The 20,447-nt window shown below is 37.4% G+C and overlaps 1 protein-coding gene across 3 annotated transcripts in view; it reads left to right on the top strand.

Moving 5' to 3' along the window:
* Positions 1-19,395, top strand: part of KCNB2 (potassium voltage-gated channel subfamily B member 2) — a 367,621-nt gene extending 348,226 nt beyond the window's left edge. For all 3 annotated transcript variants that reach the window (XM_054692188.1, XM_054692186.1, XM_054692187.1), the window contains one exon: positions 17,015-19,395. In XM_054692188.1, coding sequence (XP_054548163.1) covers positions 17,015-19,156 — 2,142 coding nt within the window. In that variant the 3' untranslated portion in view covers positions 19,157-19,395. The remainder of the gene's footprint in view (positions 1-17,014) is intronic.
* Positions 19,396-20,447: the final 1,052 nt, after the last annotated feature.

Genomic DNA, 20,447 nt, shown 5'->3' with positions numbered 1-20,447 from the left:
CAGGGCTTTATTTTATGGGCAAGGGAATACACATTTAGGAGAGAAGTTCTGATCTTTTAGGCAACCTCACCTACCTAGAAATTTAGTTATTGGTATTTTGCTTAGGAATGCACCACTGACTCAAGTGAGATAAAGCCAAGCAACAAGCTAATTTAAGTACCAAAGAGTCAAAAGAGGGTCTATCTTGAAAACACCCTCAAACATTATCAGCAACCAGTGCTTGGAAGCTAGGCTAAATTCAGAGCTAAAGTGACTATAAATAAAAGAAGTCATTTTATATATTCTCTTTAAAGTATACAATTTCTAAAGAAAATATGCCTTTTATGTAACATCTACATTTCCAGGAGAAACCTGGAGATTAGGGGAGAGCATGATGGAACAGAGACATCTACTGGTGAGAAGGAGTCTTACTTCATCTATTGCTACCAAATCTTAAGAATGATAGTGATTTTCATTATTATTTGAAATATATAGGCATAGTCAGTGTGGTGGTAATATATCAAATCTTCACTTCAGAATATTGCATTTTAAAAGGAAACTATAGATCCTTCTAACTACTTATTTAACAAATCAAGCATAGAATTCTACTCTCCCTTATAAGAATTCCAAGTTACTTATTAGTGTCCTACATCAATCAGCTCTAGAGAACTTGAATGAGGCAAATACCAGGCTGAGTGAAAGTTCTCTGGAACCCTTCATTATTCTCATTTTGATCCATAGATCTTGATTGGACACTTGAATTCCAGGGATAAGTGAGGGGCCTCTCCCACCAGGCACTAACTTACACCTCAGAAACCAGGAGCCAAGAGGAGTATCATCCTAGATATCTCAGAGTAGCCCTAGAGAGGTTCTTCTCATCCAATCTGGAGCTCTCAGAAATCATACCTGGTATGATCAGATCAGACATTGTTCTCTCTTTTGGGGCACTCAGATGTTATATTGAGTCCTCAAAGATCACACTCATCCATCAAAAATGTTATAAATGAGTAATTATTTGTAGTCTCTCCTACATAATATGTCCATTGGCTGAAGTTGGAAAGTACTTTGAAAATTTTACTTTCCTAAGTTTCATCTAGGAGCAAGAGTTCAGAAAGAAGACATGGGAAAATGGATAAAGGAAAATAATTTTCCTTATTTTTATCTGCGGTAATAATGGGGTTTCCCAATCCATTATTACCACAGCCATGCATCCACCACCAACTCACCCATACAAAATAACTAAATTAATAGTCAGATGAGTTGACAGCATTCAAAAAAGATAAACACATGCAATTTGCAGCAACATGGACGGCACTGGAAGGGATCATGCTCAGCGAAATAAGCCAGAAAGAAAAAGAAAAATACCAGATGGGCTCACTCATAACAGGAATCTAGAAAACTTAAATAAGGGACCAGGAAAAAGAATAACTATAAGAAAGTAAAAATCAAAATCAACAAACAACTATGAACAAGAGACACTCTATGGGGGTGGGGGGCGGGGAGGGGAGGGAGTGGGGTCAAAATAAGGGGATCACAATTGTATGGGGAATATAAAAATAAAATTTATAATAAAAAAAATAGATGAGTTGAAAAACTAACCCTGAGTAGCTGATTGCAGAACTGGGAAAATAACATTTAGGAGAGCAAAAACCTTGTAGGGAGATAGCAATATCACTCTTTTGCATTGGTTCCATTTAGTCAAATGCTTTGGACTCTTCAAGCCTTCTAAATTTCCTAGCCTTAACTATGTTTAATTGAAAAGTCTGGATGGCTTACAAATAGCTCTCAGTTGGATTGTTGGGATTCAATGGTTTATTTTGTCTAATCTTTATTTCTTTTTGGAATTTGGAGTTAAGGTAAGAGAAATCCACCTACCTGAATGTGCAGCTGAATGATACAACAATGATGAAGGCATCCAGTGATCCAAACAAGATAATTTCATCTATGGGGTGGAGGGAGGGGAATTTTTTTTTTTCAATTCTCTTAAGTGCATTGTGTTTGGAACTCCAAAGAAAACAGATCTCAGTCAGACCTGTTCTGACCATTGAGAAGTTGTATCCAATAGTGGAGATGAGACAAATGACTGATCGCTAAGGTAATATGAGCAAAACTACTGGGAGACTGAAACAAATAAAGCCAAGAAAAGCATCCTTCACTCCTTAAATTCCCTGTTTCAAAAAAAAAAAAATCCGTTTCCCCACATCCTTTTTTTTTTTTGGTTTGTTTCTTCTTTTATTATTCTATTTATTTTAGTTTATTATATATATATATATATATATTTACATCATTTTTCATTTTTGTACAATGTATGCATTTTCATCTTGGTTAGAGTCCCCATACAATTCCCACCCCCTTGTTTTGAATCTACTCCCTCCTGTAATAGTGTATCCTTGTAGTGTGTCTCTGCTTATAGTTGCTTGTTGATTTTGATTTTTACTTTATGATAATTAGTCTTTTTCCTGGTCCCTTATTTAGGTTTTCTAAATTCCTGCTCCATTTCATCCCACAGAAAAAATGGGCAAGACAGGAGATAATTGAAACAACTAGAAGGTTAATGTGCCTGTTTAAGGGTGGAAATTTAAGAGGCTGAATTAATGAGGAGGGCAAAAAGGGTAGATTGAAAAAAAAGATCTCAAACTATGAATGAATAGGACTTAGAGACTCAGATGTAGAGCTTAAGGAGGAAGAGCTACACACAAATATTCAAGGATTTGTTGCAGGAAGGTAAGACAAAGGGTAACATCATGAGTTCTCTTTTTCAACAACCTGGAAGACTAGAAGGATCATAAATATGTAGGTAAAAATATCATAGCAGAGGGTGGAAATATAAAACTGGTCTCAGGAGATTATTTCTAAATCAAAAAATCCAGGGAGAGAATCCATGAGATCTTCTGAATCCCCTGGAACCATATAAACATAAATGATATTGCTGTGATTTGTTTATACTAAGGGTTAACTTGAAAGCACTTTCACGCTCAAGTGTTTTGCAGCAGGTTAGTTTTATATAAAAGATTTAAGATTATAAGAGAAGTTTAGATGTGAAAGACAATAAATTGTTAAGCTAGGAAGAAAAAATGTTCTTGTGAAACTTTTTTGTTGAGTACTCGGTTGTGAAATGATTTAACTCTTTAGAGAGTTATTAGATCAAATTAAATAAGCCCATCTATGACTAAGAGAAACCAAGAATCAAAAGGTTGAATTGAGAACCAAATATACTTTCAGTGGAATGGGAAAGAGTAAATACTATAATCAGTGGGTAAAAGCAGTCATTAATATGTATCACCCTTTTTATAATGTCCAGATAAAATAGAAAGCCAAAAAATAGACAACATAAATGAGAGGGAACTTATTCATACAGTTTTTAAATAAGCATGTGGTCATTGTATTGAAAATAAAGAATAACTTCCAAAGCTACAAGCCGGAGACATAGTCAATAAATCAACTCTATTTAAAGTGCCTTTACTTGACAACAGTATGCCACATGAATAAGCCAAGTATTTAGGTTTCTGTTCAAACAGAATTTTTAATCTGTCAGTGGGAGATTAGGATAGGGAAAACATTTACTATATACAATTTATATAAGTGATAAAATTTTTTAAAGACTCATGGTTCCTTGTACCAAAACAGATTTCTCCAGTTGTATCAGCCTTATCATTAGTTATAATAGTTGGACATATTATGGTATAATTTAAAAGATTCCACTAATAAAGATATCTTCATTGCCTGAATTTCTACTGATGAGAATGTACTTTTTGGATCAAGACATAATCCAACTCTCACAGTGGTATCTTGCTGGTAGAACTGGAGGCAGAGGCCAAGCTGCTAGATAGATATTTCAATAGGGCATAGGAAAGACAAGGAAAGGAAGGCTCAGCAGCAGACTGTACTGTGTTGGAGAGCCCTGAGTAACCTAAAAGTGGCTGAAAACTTGGTTCTGCAGTGGAAAGAGGTGAAGGCAGGAGTACAAAGGGTTCCCAGGATAAATAAAACTTGCCCCACAATGTCTCCCAGGCCAGCCTGGAATGCCAATATGTAATTGTGTAATTTTGCTCTCATTTCAACCTACCTAGTCATGATTTTGCAGAGAGCAAATTGGTTCTTTTCAGCCTATTGCTATTGTGAATTTTTGGTGTTCTTTGTTTATCTGCCAAATGTGTGGTACCTGACAATCTCCCAAACATATCATTAGGATGAGAACTTTAAAGCAAAAAGACCAAGCAGTGTAAAAGTTGTGTCTTTTGCAGTAGTGCTAAGTCATCATCTGCCTGTTCTTTGTTCTCTTGTCTGTTTAGACTTTCAGAAGCAAACACCTACTATTTATGCAATGAGAGGATGGAGCTATGAGAACTACTCTGTGGGTTTTTTTTAAATTATGTTAGCTCTTTTATTTATATAGAAAGCTTAGAATTTGTTTTCCTGGGCTAAATGCATTAAAAAAAAACCAAGATTTAGAAGCTCTCAGAGCCACAGATGGTATTTGTTGAATTTGTGTTTGCATAAATAAAAATTTTATGAGAATAACACACATTTTCAATGGCTATTCTTTGGGTTGAGTCCTAAGACCTGGAAAAACTGCTAGATAATGCTTTTTATGGAATTCTAAGCCAGCTTTTAAATAACTGGCAAAATGAATTTTTAAATTTTTATTATGTTTATCAAAATTATCCAAAACCATAAAATAGTACACTGATACTACGTGAAAGTCAATCATTCAGTCTCTTCTGATACTCAAACCCTTGAGGTCATTTAATGCCAGCAACAGCCAGGGTTCATTGGACTGCAGATTTATGCCCTACCTTAATATACCATGTTTAGTCATGCCCTTTGTCTATTTAGAGAGGTCGAATTTTAGGTTCTAGGCATATATGAAGCTGGTCTGGCACTTTGAAGTCCTAGAAGTCTAAAAGACAAAGCTGTGCTCAATAACCAGCTCTGCAAACAACAGCTGTACCTTCAAAGTATACATTTATTTGTGAGTAAATAGTGTGGAAAGGGCTTTTGGTCACACATAGCTCTTTCCCTCATCATATCCTCAAACACAGGTAGCATATGTATCAGTAGTTTCATCTCCAAAGAAAATATCATCTGTGTATGTATATAAAGTCATCTGTTTATATGTGTGTATAAGTTATGCCACAGAATTAAGATGGTTCTATGAAAAATGATCACCTATTCACATAGTTAGGCATCTTCAGCACCACAAGGAAGGACAGCTCCTCGTGATTTGTAACAGCAATGGATTCCCCAGAGCCTAATCCACAAGTCTTCTATCAGTAGAGGTCCTCTAAGTCATAGCCAAAGAACCCCCAAGGCTCTGAAAAACCATTTTGAAAACAAAATAAAGTGGTGGTGATGCTCACTATGGAGATCAAGGAAGATTTTTTTTTTTTAGATGTAGTATTTTAACTACAATGGTTCAAAATCATTGTGTACCACACAGAGCAGGCTTCTCAACAGATACTCATTCCTATTATTGGAAGGAAAAGGATGGCTGACAACCTTCAGACCTGAACAGCCCAAATATCTCACAGGCTAGAGAAAATGAGGCATGGTCAGGGGCTGTGACAGGGTGACCATGTGTGATTGAAACATTGACAAAGATCTACCTGAAAAGTAAGAAATTCAAACATGAGGCTGTTAAGGCTATATATAAAACTTACCTGAACATTTGTCATAATATAGTCAGAGTATTTTTTATATATTGATTAAATATCCTGGTGATTGAATTTTGCCTTAATCAGGAATTATTGTAGATGTGTCTACATCTGTGAAAACTATTTGTTAGATATATGCACTATCAAATAAGCACCTAACATGTGCTGTATATATTTAAGCTCTAATGTTGATATCTCTATTACCTGAAAAGTACATGCCTGATGGCTGGGTGAGTGACAGAACTGGGGTCTGAATCCAAAACATGACCTATAAGCCAAGGTTGTGGTTTAAAAATGATACAATCCATTATTTTGATATTAATTATTTAAATCCTATAACTCCTATGTGATAAGTATTAATAACCAAAAATTGGGTATTTTATCTTATTTTGAGACAAAGCATGAAGTCAAAAAAACCCATATGATATTTAGAAACCAATATCAATCAGTGATCTGTAAATGGTGTCAATTAACTTCCATTAAATGTTAAATGATTCATTTCAGAGCTTAATAAAAAACATCCTAAAATGGAGTAATGACTAGATATAACTTATTATATGGCATTTCCTTGTAGCAAAGGTTTAGTAGTAATGATATTTGCTAATGATTAATGGAAATGTGTCACTCTAACTTTATCGTAGGAAATATCATGAAATGAACTACTTGAATTCAAAGTAGTAACCAAATTCCAAGTAGTAGCCAAAGTACAAAAAGTAGTAAATAAAGGTCAGAAATCTGAATGTCAGAACTAAGAATATGAAAATACCAAATCATCATGTTGTATACCTGAAACTATAATGTTATGTCACTTATATTTTGATGAAAACAAATTTTCAAAAAATAGCATGTAGTACATAACACAGGCAGATAAGTTTTCAAAATCTTAAGTGAAAATATTGAAAGACTAAGAGGTCTTTATTTGGGGGTTGGGGAGACAGAATAGCCTACCTTCACTTCCATTGATAGAAATTATTGAAAGCTCAACTTGGGAAACATTAGGATTATGTTATTTTTATATGGATCACTAAAGTAAATTAATTATAATAATAAACCTTATTATTATCATTTGGGGATAACAATTATGGATGCACACACATATATATATCTCAAAAAATATTTCAAAAATATTAGCCTCCCTGATTTTTTTTTGTTCTACTCTCACCTATTCTTTTTCACTTCTCCTTTTAAAATTCTGATTATGACCTTTGGAATTGATTTACAGTCCACTAAGGGGTTGCTACTTATGGGTTGTAAAATGCTGTTCTGAGAAGTTCTACTTAGGTAGCTGTTTGGGTAGGACCTGCTTACTATGGGCTTGAATAACAGAGGAATACACAGTATACATGCTGGTGCTTTTTATGTAAAAACTGGTTTATCTGCACAATAGCATGAGAATTCCCCACACTTTAACTTATAAGCCACCAATAGAGGAAGTGTTTTTTAAAAAAATTTTTTTTAGTTTCCTACCTCAAAGAAATTTCTTCTTGCTAACGTTAGTGTTTTAATCTGTTATTTTGCAGTATTTCTTTGTCTTTCTTTTACATTCTATAGTATAAAAGACTTTTATAATTCCTGGACCCACATGTTCCAACTTGTACTGGGCTGCTATTTAGAATGCAGGTGTTAATTACCTACTTAACAAATCGCAGCTATTTACTTACAACAGTAAATACAACTTTGTTTCTCCCAACTAAGCTGTTTTTCCTGCTGACTAAGGTTCCAAATCTTTATGAATTTCCTCTCCTTTTCAAATAACTTTAAATTTACCTTTGAAGTGCATGTATGTAATGACTCCTTGAATTTTCTTGGCTACAGCTCTCATTAAAGACTGGGCACTCGCATTGAATACTGCCACCCGACTTTAATAGTTTTCCTAGGGTTTCTGTAACAAATGGCTACAAACTGGGTGGTTTAAAACAAGAGCAATTTATTCTGTCAAAGCTCTAGAGGCTAGAAGTTTGAATTGAGGTCGAGCAGAGCCATATTCCCTCCAATGCTTCTGGAAAAGAATCCTTATTTGCCTCTTCCTAGTTTCTGGTGGCTGTTGTCAGTTTTTGGAATTCCTGGACTTACAGCTGCACCACTCCTTCATTATCACATGACCATTTTCCCTATCTGTGCATCTTTGTCTCTCAGTGCCTTCTTATAAGGACACTAATCATTGGATTTAGGGGCCACTTAATCAAATATGACTTTAATTTTTTTTTAATTGAGCTAACATTAGTTTACAACACTGCATGTGATCCACAGGTATAGGATCACATCTCCTCAGATGCATGTCACCACACAAATATGACTTTCTCTTTACTAATTATACCTGCCAAGATTCTATTTCCAAATAAGGTCACAGGGATGGTTCAGGATGAAAATGAATGGGAAAGGAGAGGGACACCATTCAATGCAGACTTTTCAAATGGAACATAATAACCCAGAAATAAACCCACACAGACATGGACAGTTAATCTTTGACAGTGGAGCCAAGACCATATAATGGAAAATGGAAAGCCTCTTGAACAAATGGTGCTGGGAAATGCAGGCATCCACATGTAAAATTGACAAATAAGTAAATAAAACTAGATCCTTACTTAACTTCATACGTAAAAATTACTGGGAAATGGCTTAAAGGCCAGATACTTATCTCTAACAGTCTTACTGAAATCTGTGAGCAATATGCAAGAAATGGGCCAAATGGCAATTTCATAGGAAAGACTGCACTAACTTTTAACAGGAAGTGATAAGAAAAAAGTTCTACTTCTAACATTTACTAGTTAATAATTCCATCCCAAACTCAATAGTCCATATGAAAAAAAGGTACTTGATTATCATAAAAATATTGGCATTTATATAGAATTGTATTATACCCAAAACACTTTCACAGGCATTATATAATTTCATCACCACTACAACCCAGTAATGTAAATGAAGTCATCATGATTGACCTAGGTCTATACATGAAGTAACTGAGGCTCCACGTCTTGAACTCAAACCATACAGTTAATTTAGTAAAGCAGACCCAGGAAGCAGGTCAAGTCATTTGACTCCTAATCCAGCATTCTTCTTTCTACTGCCAAGTTGAACTGTATTATGTGAAAGTGTTTAAAGCAAAGTCTGTCAACTGCAGTCTGGGAGAGGAGATCAGGATGGGATTAGAAATGACTTCAGCACCATCTGTGAGGCTTTTTCTAGCCAACTACCCCCACCTACTCTAGAACCTCCGAACAGTGTTAAAAAGCCCTAAAAGTCCTGATGATTCGCCCTTGTTTTCAGAACTGAGATCCACTAGCTAAATATCTATGAAAGGGCCTCCAAGACCGATTTTAATTGTGTGCATTTATTTCTGAGGTCAGAGCTTCTTGGTCTTAAATGTGCCTATGAATCATTAGGGAAACCTGTGAAAAACAAATTCTTATTTAGTGGGGCTGTATCTGGGCGTGAGATTCTGCATTTCCAATTAACTTTCCAATTAACTGTTGTTTTGAAGACCATATTTTGATTGACAAAGCTTTAAGTAGCCCTCATGATAAAACCTAGGTGTTCCCCTGTACCCGTCACAGAATGTCTCTACGTGATTGTAGAAAACTTCCACATCAGATAGTTATAGAAAACAGGACCCTCTGCCCAGTAAACATTCTCCTTGTTCCCTAATGTACAGGAATGCTTGAGGCTGTTCAAATCATTGCCCCCCCACCCCGTTAATACTGTCAAAACAAGCCAGACAGGACTCAATTAAAGGCCCTGGTCTGTCTGTGATGCTCAGTTTCCTGCTATGAAGATCACCTGTCCTCTGTGCCACACAAGCATCAGTGAGCTGCTGGTGCTCACCGGCCCTGGGACAGCACCACTGCCCTTCCCTAAGAACAGATGTATTGTGAATCTCACAAGATTTTTATAGTCACAACTGGATTTGGCTCTCATCTAGATTTCCTTTGGCAGAGCTTCTTCATTTCAGCATGACCCTCATATATCTTCTATTTTCTGGCATTCTATAATGTGTTCTTAATGATGTTGACCCCAAAAATATTTTTCCAGAAGAGGTTTACTGCAGAGATTCATTAAAAGGGAAAATAATGGTTGTATTACGCCTTTTAGTTTCTTCTTTCTTTGAAGCTGTTGGGACACGGTCTTTAGGCATGGGAATAATGGAAGAAATAAATCCTTGCAAGTTTCTGTTAATGGTGATTGATGAGCTGATGAGGCTGACTAGGTGTCTAAGAAACAATGCCAGATTTTAATGGCACTTTAATTCTGGGAATTTAGAAGACTTCCTTGCAGAAATTGGACATTGGAGTGGGTGAGAAATAATTCAATGAATGAGCAAATTTTCAGGGAACAGCTAGTTTAAATGGGTTTTAACTAGTCTTTTCCCTGTGTGATTTCACTGTATGCTTAACATAAACTTTTATGAAAGAAAGTAGTTCTGTCAAATAATACAGTATGTTTCTCATGTTTTCGTGTACCAATAAAACTGCTGCGTAGCACTGAGAAATTTGTTTCTCTTTTTTTCAATGCTTAAAGGTTTTATTATGATGTTTTTTAACCTGAGGAAATATTTTCCAAGACAAGTGATGATTTAAATCAAGTTTCACTCTGGCTTTTCTTCCAAAAACCAGTGGAGATTTGTCAGGGCCACTCAACCGTTCTGGGAAACCTAAACATAGGAGCGTCCTAGATGCTTCATCTCCATAGCAAGTAGGGCTGAGATTCCACCCCATAAATATTCTTATAAACTTCTTCCTTCCTCTTTTCAACTGCCTGGCTAGGGGGAAGTCAAGTCCAGTCAACACTGAGGGTGAGTAATAAGGAACAGAAAGATGAAACTAGTTGAAAAATTCATGAAAATGAAGCGGTCTTTATAAGGTTCTCAAAATCGGAATCAATTACTGATTCCCCATGCTACATTGGGAATGTAGCACATGGCATACAATTAAGGAGCCATGTATATATGGTTTAGAAAATAATATGTAGTGATCTTTATTTTTCTTTTGCTTCCCTGAATTCACTTATGCTCAGTTGAGTGGAAGAGGGGACATACAAGGAAGTTGGCAATTGTTAAGAAAAGTGCAACTTAGGGAATTCTTTTTTCTTATTTAAATATTTATATAATTCTTACATCTTTTTCATCTTTGCACAACGTATGCGTTTTCATTTTGGTTACATTCCCCATACAATTGCACCCCCCCTCTTATTTTGACTCTAGTCCTTCCTTTCCCCGCCCTTCCCTTCCCTCCCCTCTGTAGTGTGTCTCTGGTTTACAGTTGCTTGTTGATTTTGATTTTTACTTTGTATTGATTAGTCTTTTTCCTGGTCTCTTATTTAGGTTTTCTAAATTCCTGCTATGAGTGAGACCATCTGGTATTTTTCTTTTTCTTTCTGACTTATTTCACTGAGCATGATCCCTTCTAGCTCCATCCATGTTGCTGTAAACTGCATGTGTTTATTTTTTTGATTGCTGAGTAATATTCCATGGTATATATGTACCACATCTTCTCGATCCAGTCATCTATTTTTGGGCATTTGGGTTGCTTCCATAGCTTATTCTTAATTCGTTTGCACCAAGTACAGAACCATTTCTCCTTGTGGCCCTCCTAATTATGACATGCACATGAATATCTCTCTTTATAGAATGCTAAAAGAACCATCATCTAAGCATTGGAGTCAGACAAATGAGGAGTCAGGTTCTTTTTATGACTCAACAGGAATAGATGTACAATTTGGGAAATTCTCAAATAAGTGTAATAATTAAATTTTTTAGTACTTTGCAGGTACTTTTATATATTATTACTATTATGTATTTATTTTATTTGTCCTCAGAGTTCTCCAGAAAAACAATAGTTGGACATATATAAGGTGTCAGGGAGGGAGGGAGACAGACAGGGAAATAGACAGACACAGGAGACAGAGATACTACAGAATTGGCTCATTACAGAATTGGCTCATTTCATTGTGAGGACTGACAAATCTGAAATCCATAGGGTAAGACAGTAAGCTGAAAATTCAGGTAAGAGTTGATATTGCAGTCTTGAACCTGAAAACCACAAAGCAGACCAGGCAGGCTGAAAACAGCAGGGTTTCAGTACTGCAGTGTTGATGCTGAGTTGCTTTTTCTTTGGGGAATTTGCCTTCATTCTTGAGATCTTCAATTGATTGGATGAGACACACCCATGTTTTAGAGGGTAATCTGTTTTATTCAAAGCCTACTGATTTAAATATCAATCACATCTTTTTCTTTTTAAAAGATTTATTTAATTACACATACAAGAACTGGGGTACAGGCCAGAGTTGTCGGGGGTGAGAGGATTCACCAGAGACAGAGTGGGGAACAGAACAGGCAGACTGGCAAAACACATTGCTGAGGGGAGCAGCAGGCAAGTTAGGAGAGGTCTGCTGCGCCATGTGGGTTGCTCCCTGGCCAGGGATGGAACTCGTACTGCAGTGGCTGTGGACAGCTTCATAGGTTGCGTCTTAACCCAGGGAGCAACCCTGCACCACCAGGGAGCCCCGTCAATCACATCTTTTAGAAAAATACCTTTACCACAATTGTGACCTGCCGTCTTGTTTTGTCTTTTTTCTGAAAGTAGAAAAGTATTCCTGTTCCCCATGTTCGTTACAGGCCTTTCCTTTCCTGTCAACTTTTAAAAGTTGGTTCTCTCCTATAAGATCTTATCATCATGTTTCCCCATGTTGTTTTCTCTTGATGATCAGGGTTTTGTTTTTCGGTTTTTTTTTTATGATTATACCCACTAGGAAAGTAAAGCAGGAGTGCTATATAGTAAAGTAGGAGTGCTCCACAGTTCAGAGCTTGTAACTCACTTTCACCTCTCAGCATGTATTTGTGCAGGAAGAAAAGGTTAGGGGGGAGAGAGAAAGTACCTGTTCTGACCTTCAGTGCAAGACAGAAGTTTCTGGGTATTTTCGGAGAGTGTCAAATATCGGTGAATGTAAAGCAGATTATTATACGAGAAACCCAAGCTAGAAAACTTTCAGCATATTTTAAGACTCTAGGAGGTCATGTTCACCTGAAGCAGCATCAGTCCAACTCTTTCTTTTTTAATGGTAATATAATTAACATATATCACTGTATTAGTTTTAGGTGTAAGGCACAATGATTTGATACATGTATATATTGTGAAATGATTATCAGAATAAGCTTAATTTCATATGTCATCTCACATAGAATTGTTTGTCTTGTGATAAGAACTTTTAAGATCTAATTTGGGAACAGTTTTCAAATATACAATATTGATGACTACAATCACCATGCTGTTCATTACATTACACTTCGTGTGTATTACATCCCCGGAATTTAATTATTTTACAACTGGAACTTTGTACCTTTTTACTGCCTTCACCCATTTCACCCACCCTACCTCAATCCAACTCTTGAATAAATATTGGCAAACTAGATGGTTCACTTCTAAGGTCAATAGTTTGCAGTTGTCTGAGTTTCTCATTTAAACCACTGCTTCATGAGCAAATATTCTTAAAAATCTTAAAAATGTAACATTATATAGGTCTAGTGTTATATTAAATGAAGTATAAACAGTTTAAGTGTTTCTTATTCCCTCCCAAGTCTAGCCAAAGAATTTTTCCAGACTCATCTCCAGCCTTTCTCACATTTATACCACCTCACATTTTATGTGATGCTTCATGTGCACCATCTACTTTGATCCTTAAGAACCCTCTCCGGCAGATGAGGCAAATGTGAGGTTCAGTCTGTAAGAATACCAGTACCTTTCATTTATTTAGCCATGTATGTGTACCATATATTTTCACAATAATCATGAACTAGCTATGATTTTTGTCTGGTATATTTTTTGCAGCTAAGGAAACGAAGGCTTGGAGAGGGAACTGGATTGTCCACACAGCCAGCAGAGGGAGAGCCCGGGGTTTTAATTCCTGATCCTGTGTCTTGCCACCATGAAACACCCATTATTCTCACAGAATGTAACATCCACAAGTTGGTAGATTGAGCCATCTCTGACTTAATTGTTTCTTCTCACAAACAAAAATCAATGCAACCAATCTTTGGTGTCTATAAGTGTGAGTGCTGGGTGCTTTTTTCTTAAATCCAGATGATCATGAAAATGTGTCTAAGTGATGGATTGAAAATCATTAACCAGGTAATTTTTTTTTCCAGAAAGAATGCCTATTCCCAGTAACTATTCCCAGGAACACAGAAGTACAGTATTTTTCAAAGCATTCTCATTTGGATTCTTTGTTTTATAAGCAACAAGATAGTGTTTTTATAATTCGAGCAAAATGACACATTCAGTTGTGACTTGGCCTTGGTTTGGTTTGTGGACATTCCTGGAATCAGCAAATGTTTGAGTTTAAAAAGAGAATCACCAAATGTTAAGAGGTGAAAGGAGCCTTGGAGATGATCTAATCCAAATCTCCAAAGGGATTGACCAATATTACACAGATAATTATTTGGAATGTCTGATTCATTTGCCATGTGCAAACATAAGCCTATTTGCTGAAGCTGAGAGAAACATCCAGCTCTGGAGGCCAGTTGTCAGAGGTGATAGGATTAAAACCTCACTTTTGCGTACTTTCTATAAATGAAGCAATACCTAAATTCTATCAGGGTTTGTGGTTCTAAAGTAAATGTGCATGTTTTGAAGTACATCCTGTAACTTGGAGCAAAATTTCACATTTATTGTATTTATTATGTTTTTTTTTAAAAAAAAAAAAACCCTACAATAAGACAATAAACTTGCATCTGGCTTATTGCATCACACATCATCTTCGGAATATATTGAATAATTTGTCTAAAGTGCTGTCATTCTGGGAGAACTCCAAGCTTCACAAAATATTTTAAATAAGCTATTCATCTAAAATGAAAACAAATGGGTTTTAATAGATTGAATTTGAATTTGAGACAGAAAATAGTGTACTTTAATACCTTATGTTTTCTTCAACATGAATGTGGGGTTGCTAAGGGCTAAAGTATTTGGGCACTTCCTTCAGTCATTCTTTTAAAGAACATTCTCCAAATCCTGTTGTGCATGTGGTAAATTTCCAGGTGTCAAAGGTAGCCATATTTTGTTAAGTTGCAATCAGCTAGACCATAGACATTAGACATTAGACCGTAGACACTAGAACTCTGCAATATTTCATTATTTCCCAAAATTAGCTACTGAAATAACCTATAATCTTTCAGATTTCTCTTGGATTACGGAATCAAGAAAAACTAAAGATCCACCTTGAAACTTCTAATATGGTCTTTGTCCAAAGAATGGAATGGCTTCATTTGCATGTTTATTTTCTCCTTGCTCTTTGAGGTGATAAACATCAGTAAAATGTATCCCAGATGGACAGGTGAACAGATAAAAAGATATGAAAAATCTAGAACATGAATTAGCATATTATAAAAATAATGGAGGAAATCCCAGTACTTAAAATGCCCAAAAGTATAAGATAAGAGAAAATACAGCAGGATATAATTCCTTATGGTGAAAGCATAAGAATGGATGGAATCTGACCAGTATTTCCTAAGGATTATTTTAGTAACAGAATATTGTAAATGTCACCCTGACATGACCTCAGAGAGTAGAGATTTGAGGTAAGCATTTCCAGTTTGCCCTTTATACATGAGTTCATCTAAACCTTCTTGAGGTGATTTCTAATTTTACCCTTCTGAATCTCTTAGCTTAGATGAAGTGAACCTTCTTTTCTATTGTGATTCATTGATCTACATTTTAAAAGGAAATTCTGATGTATACTCAAGTAAAAAGTACTTAAGTTTTGTTAAAAAATATATAAAACACTGATAATTAAATACTGTTTGTTAAGGAACCATTTATATTTATTTAGTAGATGCAACACATTTTGAAATGCATTACTTTATGGGAATTTAAGAGAAAAAAACAGGTGCTAGAAGAACAGGAAGAAAAAAATAATGAGAGATATAAAAGAGACTTAAATGGAGAAAAGTCAGAAAAATAACCCATAAGTAGAGACAGTGAGAAAGATAAAAGAGAAGGAAATGGAGGGAGAAAGAATAGCAGGAGAGAAACCTGATATCAGTTAGAGATAAACTAATTCTTTTCAGTCTGGTATTTACTGAGCTGTGTGCCTCAAATGTTTGTTTAATCATTCTCCTTTGAAATATTTACTAGATGTGCTGAATCTCTAAATTAAACATTGTCTGGATATTTTTCTCAGAGCAACATTTAATCACTGAGACCAATGATACCCCCAAGGTCATTGACAAAAATCAGATGAAAACAAACCAGACCTAACCAAGGTGAAAGGTTTCCTACTTCACTAAGAATCATGTGTTCTAAGCACACAATATTTATTTACTATGCAAAGAAGAGCTGCCCATCATTGCCCTCAAACCTTTATCTTCACACTTTGCCTTATAAATCTATAGTGAATAAATCCCTACTTGGGCTATCTATGTTCCATGATCTACCTTTACCATGTCTGTGTACCATGCAATCCTCCCAACAATCATGAAATAGCTATGATTTTTGTGTTCATTAAACAGATTCATAAACTGAGACACAGAGAGCTTAAATAACTTGCCCATGATCACACAGTAAGCATTAAAGCCAAGTTCAGAGCCCAGACTGTCGAACTCTAAAACCAGTTGCTACAGTCCATTCTTACTTCTCATGACTTCTTCTTTCCTTCCACATCTGATATCTTGCTTCTATTTCCTCTGCCTAAAATGTCTGCCTTGCACTGAGATCACACACAATCTTCAAGCACTTCTTTATGAAACCTTCCTTGGCTGAATGAAGTTAGCTCATAATCTTCCTTTCCCGTATGATCACCGGCCAGAAGTCCATACATCCCAGCACAGGGGGGTCATTGACTTGGTTTTGCTTACCACACAAATGGTATTTGCTCTGTGAGAAGGACTATTGTACTGAGTGTCATATATCTCTTCACATGTAGTCTGCATTTGTGTTTTCAGTTGTAGAATAAAACTTCTAGATATCGTGACTTTCATCTAGCTTATGTAGCAAATAAGGTAATTCACTGAGGAAACACAAACCAGGAAGACAAGAGAGAAAAAATTTAGGTAACTAATAGGCGAGATGACCACACCTCAAAAACTATTCTAAATGGTGGTTACTCACACACCGTGCCTAGGGATAATAGACCAGAAGGGGAAGAATAGATTTTTTTTTTTTTTCAAATAGTGTAGGCTCTGGGATTTGAATGCATACTTCTTTAGGTTTCTAAATGAAATGACCTAGTAAAAAGTGAATGTATTTGTATTAGTTAGGGAATTTTCCATTGTAAGTTACCTTCCTGAACTATCTTTGGGTAATCCATATCATTTAAAGAATCACCAATCCATCTACCTTCTAACTGCACAAGCAACTAAAAGGATTTACTAACTTGGACTTTCTTCTCTTCTCCAGATCTTAGCCATCGTCTCTATCCTGTTCATCGTACTCTCCACAATCGCTCTATCTCTCAACACTCTTCCAGAGCTGCAGGAAATGGATGAATTCGGACAGCCCAACGACAACCCCCAATTAGCTCATGTGGAGGCTGTGTGTATCGCGTGGTTTACCATGGAGTACCTTTTACGGTTCCTGTCCTCGCCAAATAAATGGAAGTTCTTTAAAGGTCCACTAAATGTCATTGATTTGCTGGCCATCTTGCCATACTATGTCACCATTTTCCTCACGGAGTCCAACAAGAGCGTGCTGCAATTCCAAAACGTGAGGCGGGTGGTGCAGATCTTTCGAATCATGCGCATCCTGAGGATCCTGAAGCTCGCCAGACATTCAACAGGCCTGCAGTCTCTGGGGTTCACCCTCAGACGGAGTTACAATGAGCTGGGTTTGTTGATACTGTTTTTAGCTATGGGGATAATGATATTTTCCAGCCTGGTATTTTTTGCTGAGAAGGATGAAGATGCTACCAAGTTCACCAGTATCCCGGCATCCTTTTGGTGGGCCACCATCACCATGACCACTGTAGGCTATGGTGATATTTACCCAAAAACATTATTAGGAAAAATTGTGGGAGGCCTCTGCTGTATTGCCGGGGTTCTGGTGATCGCCCTTCCCATCCCAATCATCGTGAACAATTTCTCTGAGTTTTACAAGGAGCAGAAACGCCAGGAGAAGGCAATCAAAAGGAGAGAGGCTCTTGAGCGGGCCAAAAGGAATGGAAGCATCGTTTCTATGAACTTAAAAGATGCCTTCGCTCGAAGTATGGAACTGATAGACGTGGCCGTGGAGAAGGCAGGAGAGTCAGCCAACACGAAGGATTCGGCTGATGATAATCACCTCTCTCCCAGCCGGTGGAAGTGGGCCAGGAAGGCTCTGTCAGAAACAAGCTCCAACAAGTCTTACGAGAATAAGTACCAGGAGGTTAGCCAAAAAGACTCCCACGAACAGCTGAACAACACTTCTTCCTCCAGCCCACAGCATCTGAGTGCCCAGAAACTGGAGATGTTGTACAATGAAATCACTAAGACACAGCCTCACTCTCACCCGAACCCAGACTGCCAAGAACAGCCTGAGAGGCCATCTGCGTATGAAGAAGAGATAGAAATGGAAGAAGTCGTCTGTCCGCAGGATCAGCTGGCCGTGGCGCAGACCGAGGTCATCGTGGACATGAAGAGCACCTCCAGCATCGACAGCTTTACCAGTTGTGCCACCGACTTCACAGAGACGGAGAGATCGCCCCTGCCACCTCCCTCCGCTTCTCACCTGCAGATGAAGTTCCCACCCGACCTCACTGGGACAGAAGAGCACCAAAGAGGCAGGGGGCCCCCATTTCTAACACTAACCAGAGAGAAAGGGGCTGCGACCAGAGCTAGCACTCTGGAGTATGCGCCAGTGAACCTCGATGCCAGTGGTACCCAAAGTGGACCACACGGCCCTCTGCAGTCTGACAATGCCTCCGACAGCCCTAAGAGCTCACTCAAAGGCAGCAACCCACTTAAGTCCCGATCACTCAAAGTGAACTTTAAGGAAAACAGAGGCAGTGCGCCCCAGACTCCACCCAGCACAGCCAGGCCACTGCCCGTCACCACAACTGACTTTTCCCTCACCGCCCCGCAGCTCATCAGCACCATCCTCTTGGAAGAAAACCCTACCCCGGGAGACAGACCTCTGCTGGGCGTTGAGGTTTCAACACATTGTCAGGGACCTTCCAAAGGGCTGACCCCTCGGTTCCCCAAACAGAAACTGTTTCCTTTCTCAAGAGAGAGGAGGAGCTTCACCGAAATAGACACAGGCGAAGAAGATGACTTCTTAGAGCTCCAAGGGACAAGTCAGGAGAATCAGGCAGACTCCAGCCCAAATTGCTTTGCAGATAAGCCTAGTGATGGAAGAGACCCTTTAAGAGAAGAGGCCTGTGTGGGCTCTTCCTCCCTCCAGGACACCAGTCACAACTGTAGGCAAGACATTTACCACGCTGTGGCTGAAGTCAAAAAGGACAATAGCCAAGAAGGGTGCAAGATGGAAAACCACTTGTTTGCCCCAGAAATTCATTCCAACCCAGGAGACACAGGTTATTGCCCCACACGTGAAACCAGCATGTGACTAGTTACAAAAGCAATAAAAAAAAAACCTTGTTTCTTAAAAATGCGGTTAATAATGCCTGTGAAATAAAACATGGAAAGCCCCACCCCCCCAAAAAAGTACATAAAATGTTATTTTTGCATGGCATGAACAGTTTAGTCTAAGTACTGTTTAAATAAAAGTCAAGACTGCATTTTGTAACAAACAAACAAAAATGACGGAAGAACAGTGAACAAATAAAGAGAGCTCTATTAGGAACCAATATTCTGCAATGTCTGACATTTTTGATCCTTTCATTTCAAATTGTAGTCACACTTTCAACTTTTAATATTTGTGTTACAATGAATTTTAGAATTTGCACATGAAAGGATGAAATGTCATTGCATGCATTCACAATTATGAGGAGCAAGGTGCTTTGAGCTTGCAAGAGACCTAACTTTGTAAATAAAGGGGCTTGGGATGCAAAGTGTCAAGAACACAAGAAACAAGTTTCTGAAACACAGGTACTTCCTTCACAGCTACTGCCTGGAGGAGATGTACAGACTTCTTGTTGCAAAATTGCAACCTCTTCTTAAACCATCTCACTTATTTTGCTTTGGGTTATAAAGCTCTTATAAGTACATTTATTTAAAGGAATACAGTATTTTTATTTACCTGTGATATAATTCATAGAGTTCATAGAGTACATTTTTCATTTTTGCTTCTGCTTAGTTGTGCACTTGTGGTTTTATTTAGGAGTCATGAAAATAGGTAAGATTTAATGACCAGATATCAAAAAACTTGAAATTATACATCATGCCATGGCCCACTACAGAAATGCATTTTTTTAACCTGAAAACATTTAAAAGATTACATCATAAAGTTAGGTTGTTGTTTTTTTTTTAATGGCACTCCACATATAGAAATCAGGTCTTTAAAAAAATATTGTATGTTGGCCATCTAAAGACCATTGCATTTTCCACTTGTAGCCAACATACCCCCTTTCAATCTAAAACTCTACAGATGGACTGCAGGTATGCTGAAATGAGATTTCCACAAAATGACTTTTGACAAACTAAAAACAGAGCTGTGTAAGTGAGGCTGTCATCCCCCTCATAGATAGAGTTGGGGTCATAAACAAGTTGCCATAAAAAGCACCCTGGCCTGGTAATGGGTCACCCAGTATTTCCCAATAATAGGAGGGAAAAGGTTGCTTGGGGTTGGAGGCACAGATGCCTGTATTGCCCTCCAGTAATTGCAGCAACTAGAACCACACTCCCACCCCATTTCCAATGTCCCAAAGGGAAGCCATTCCCAGCATTTTTCTGTAAGA

The sequence above is a fragment of the Talpa occidentalis genome, unplaced genomic scaffold (assembly GCF_014898055.3).
Source record: "Talpa occidentalis isolate TD23 unplaced genomic scaffold, MPIMG_talOcc4v2.1, whole genome shotgun sequence".
NCBI classification, from domain to species: Eukaryota; Metazoa; Chordata; class Mammalia; order Eulipotyphla; family Talpidae; genus Talpa; species Talpa occidentalis.
Note: the sequence above shows the minus strand (reverse complement) of the source record. Positions and strands in the feature narration are given on the sequence as shown.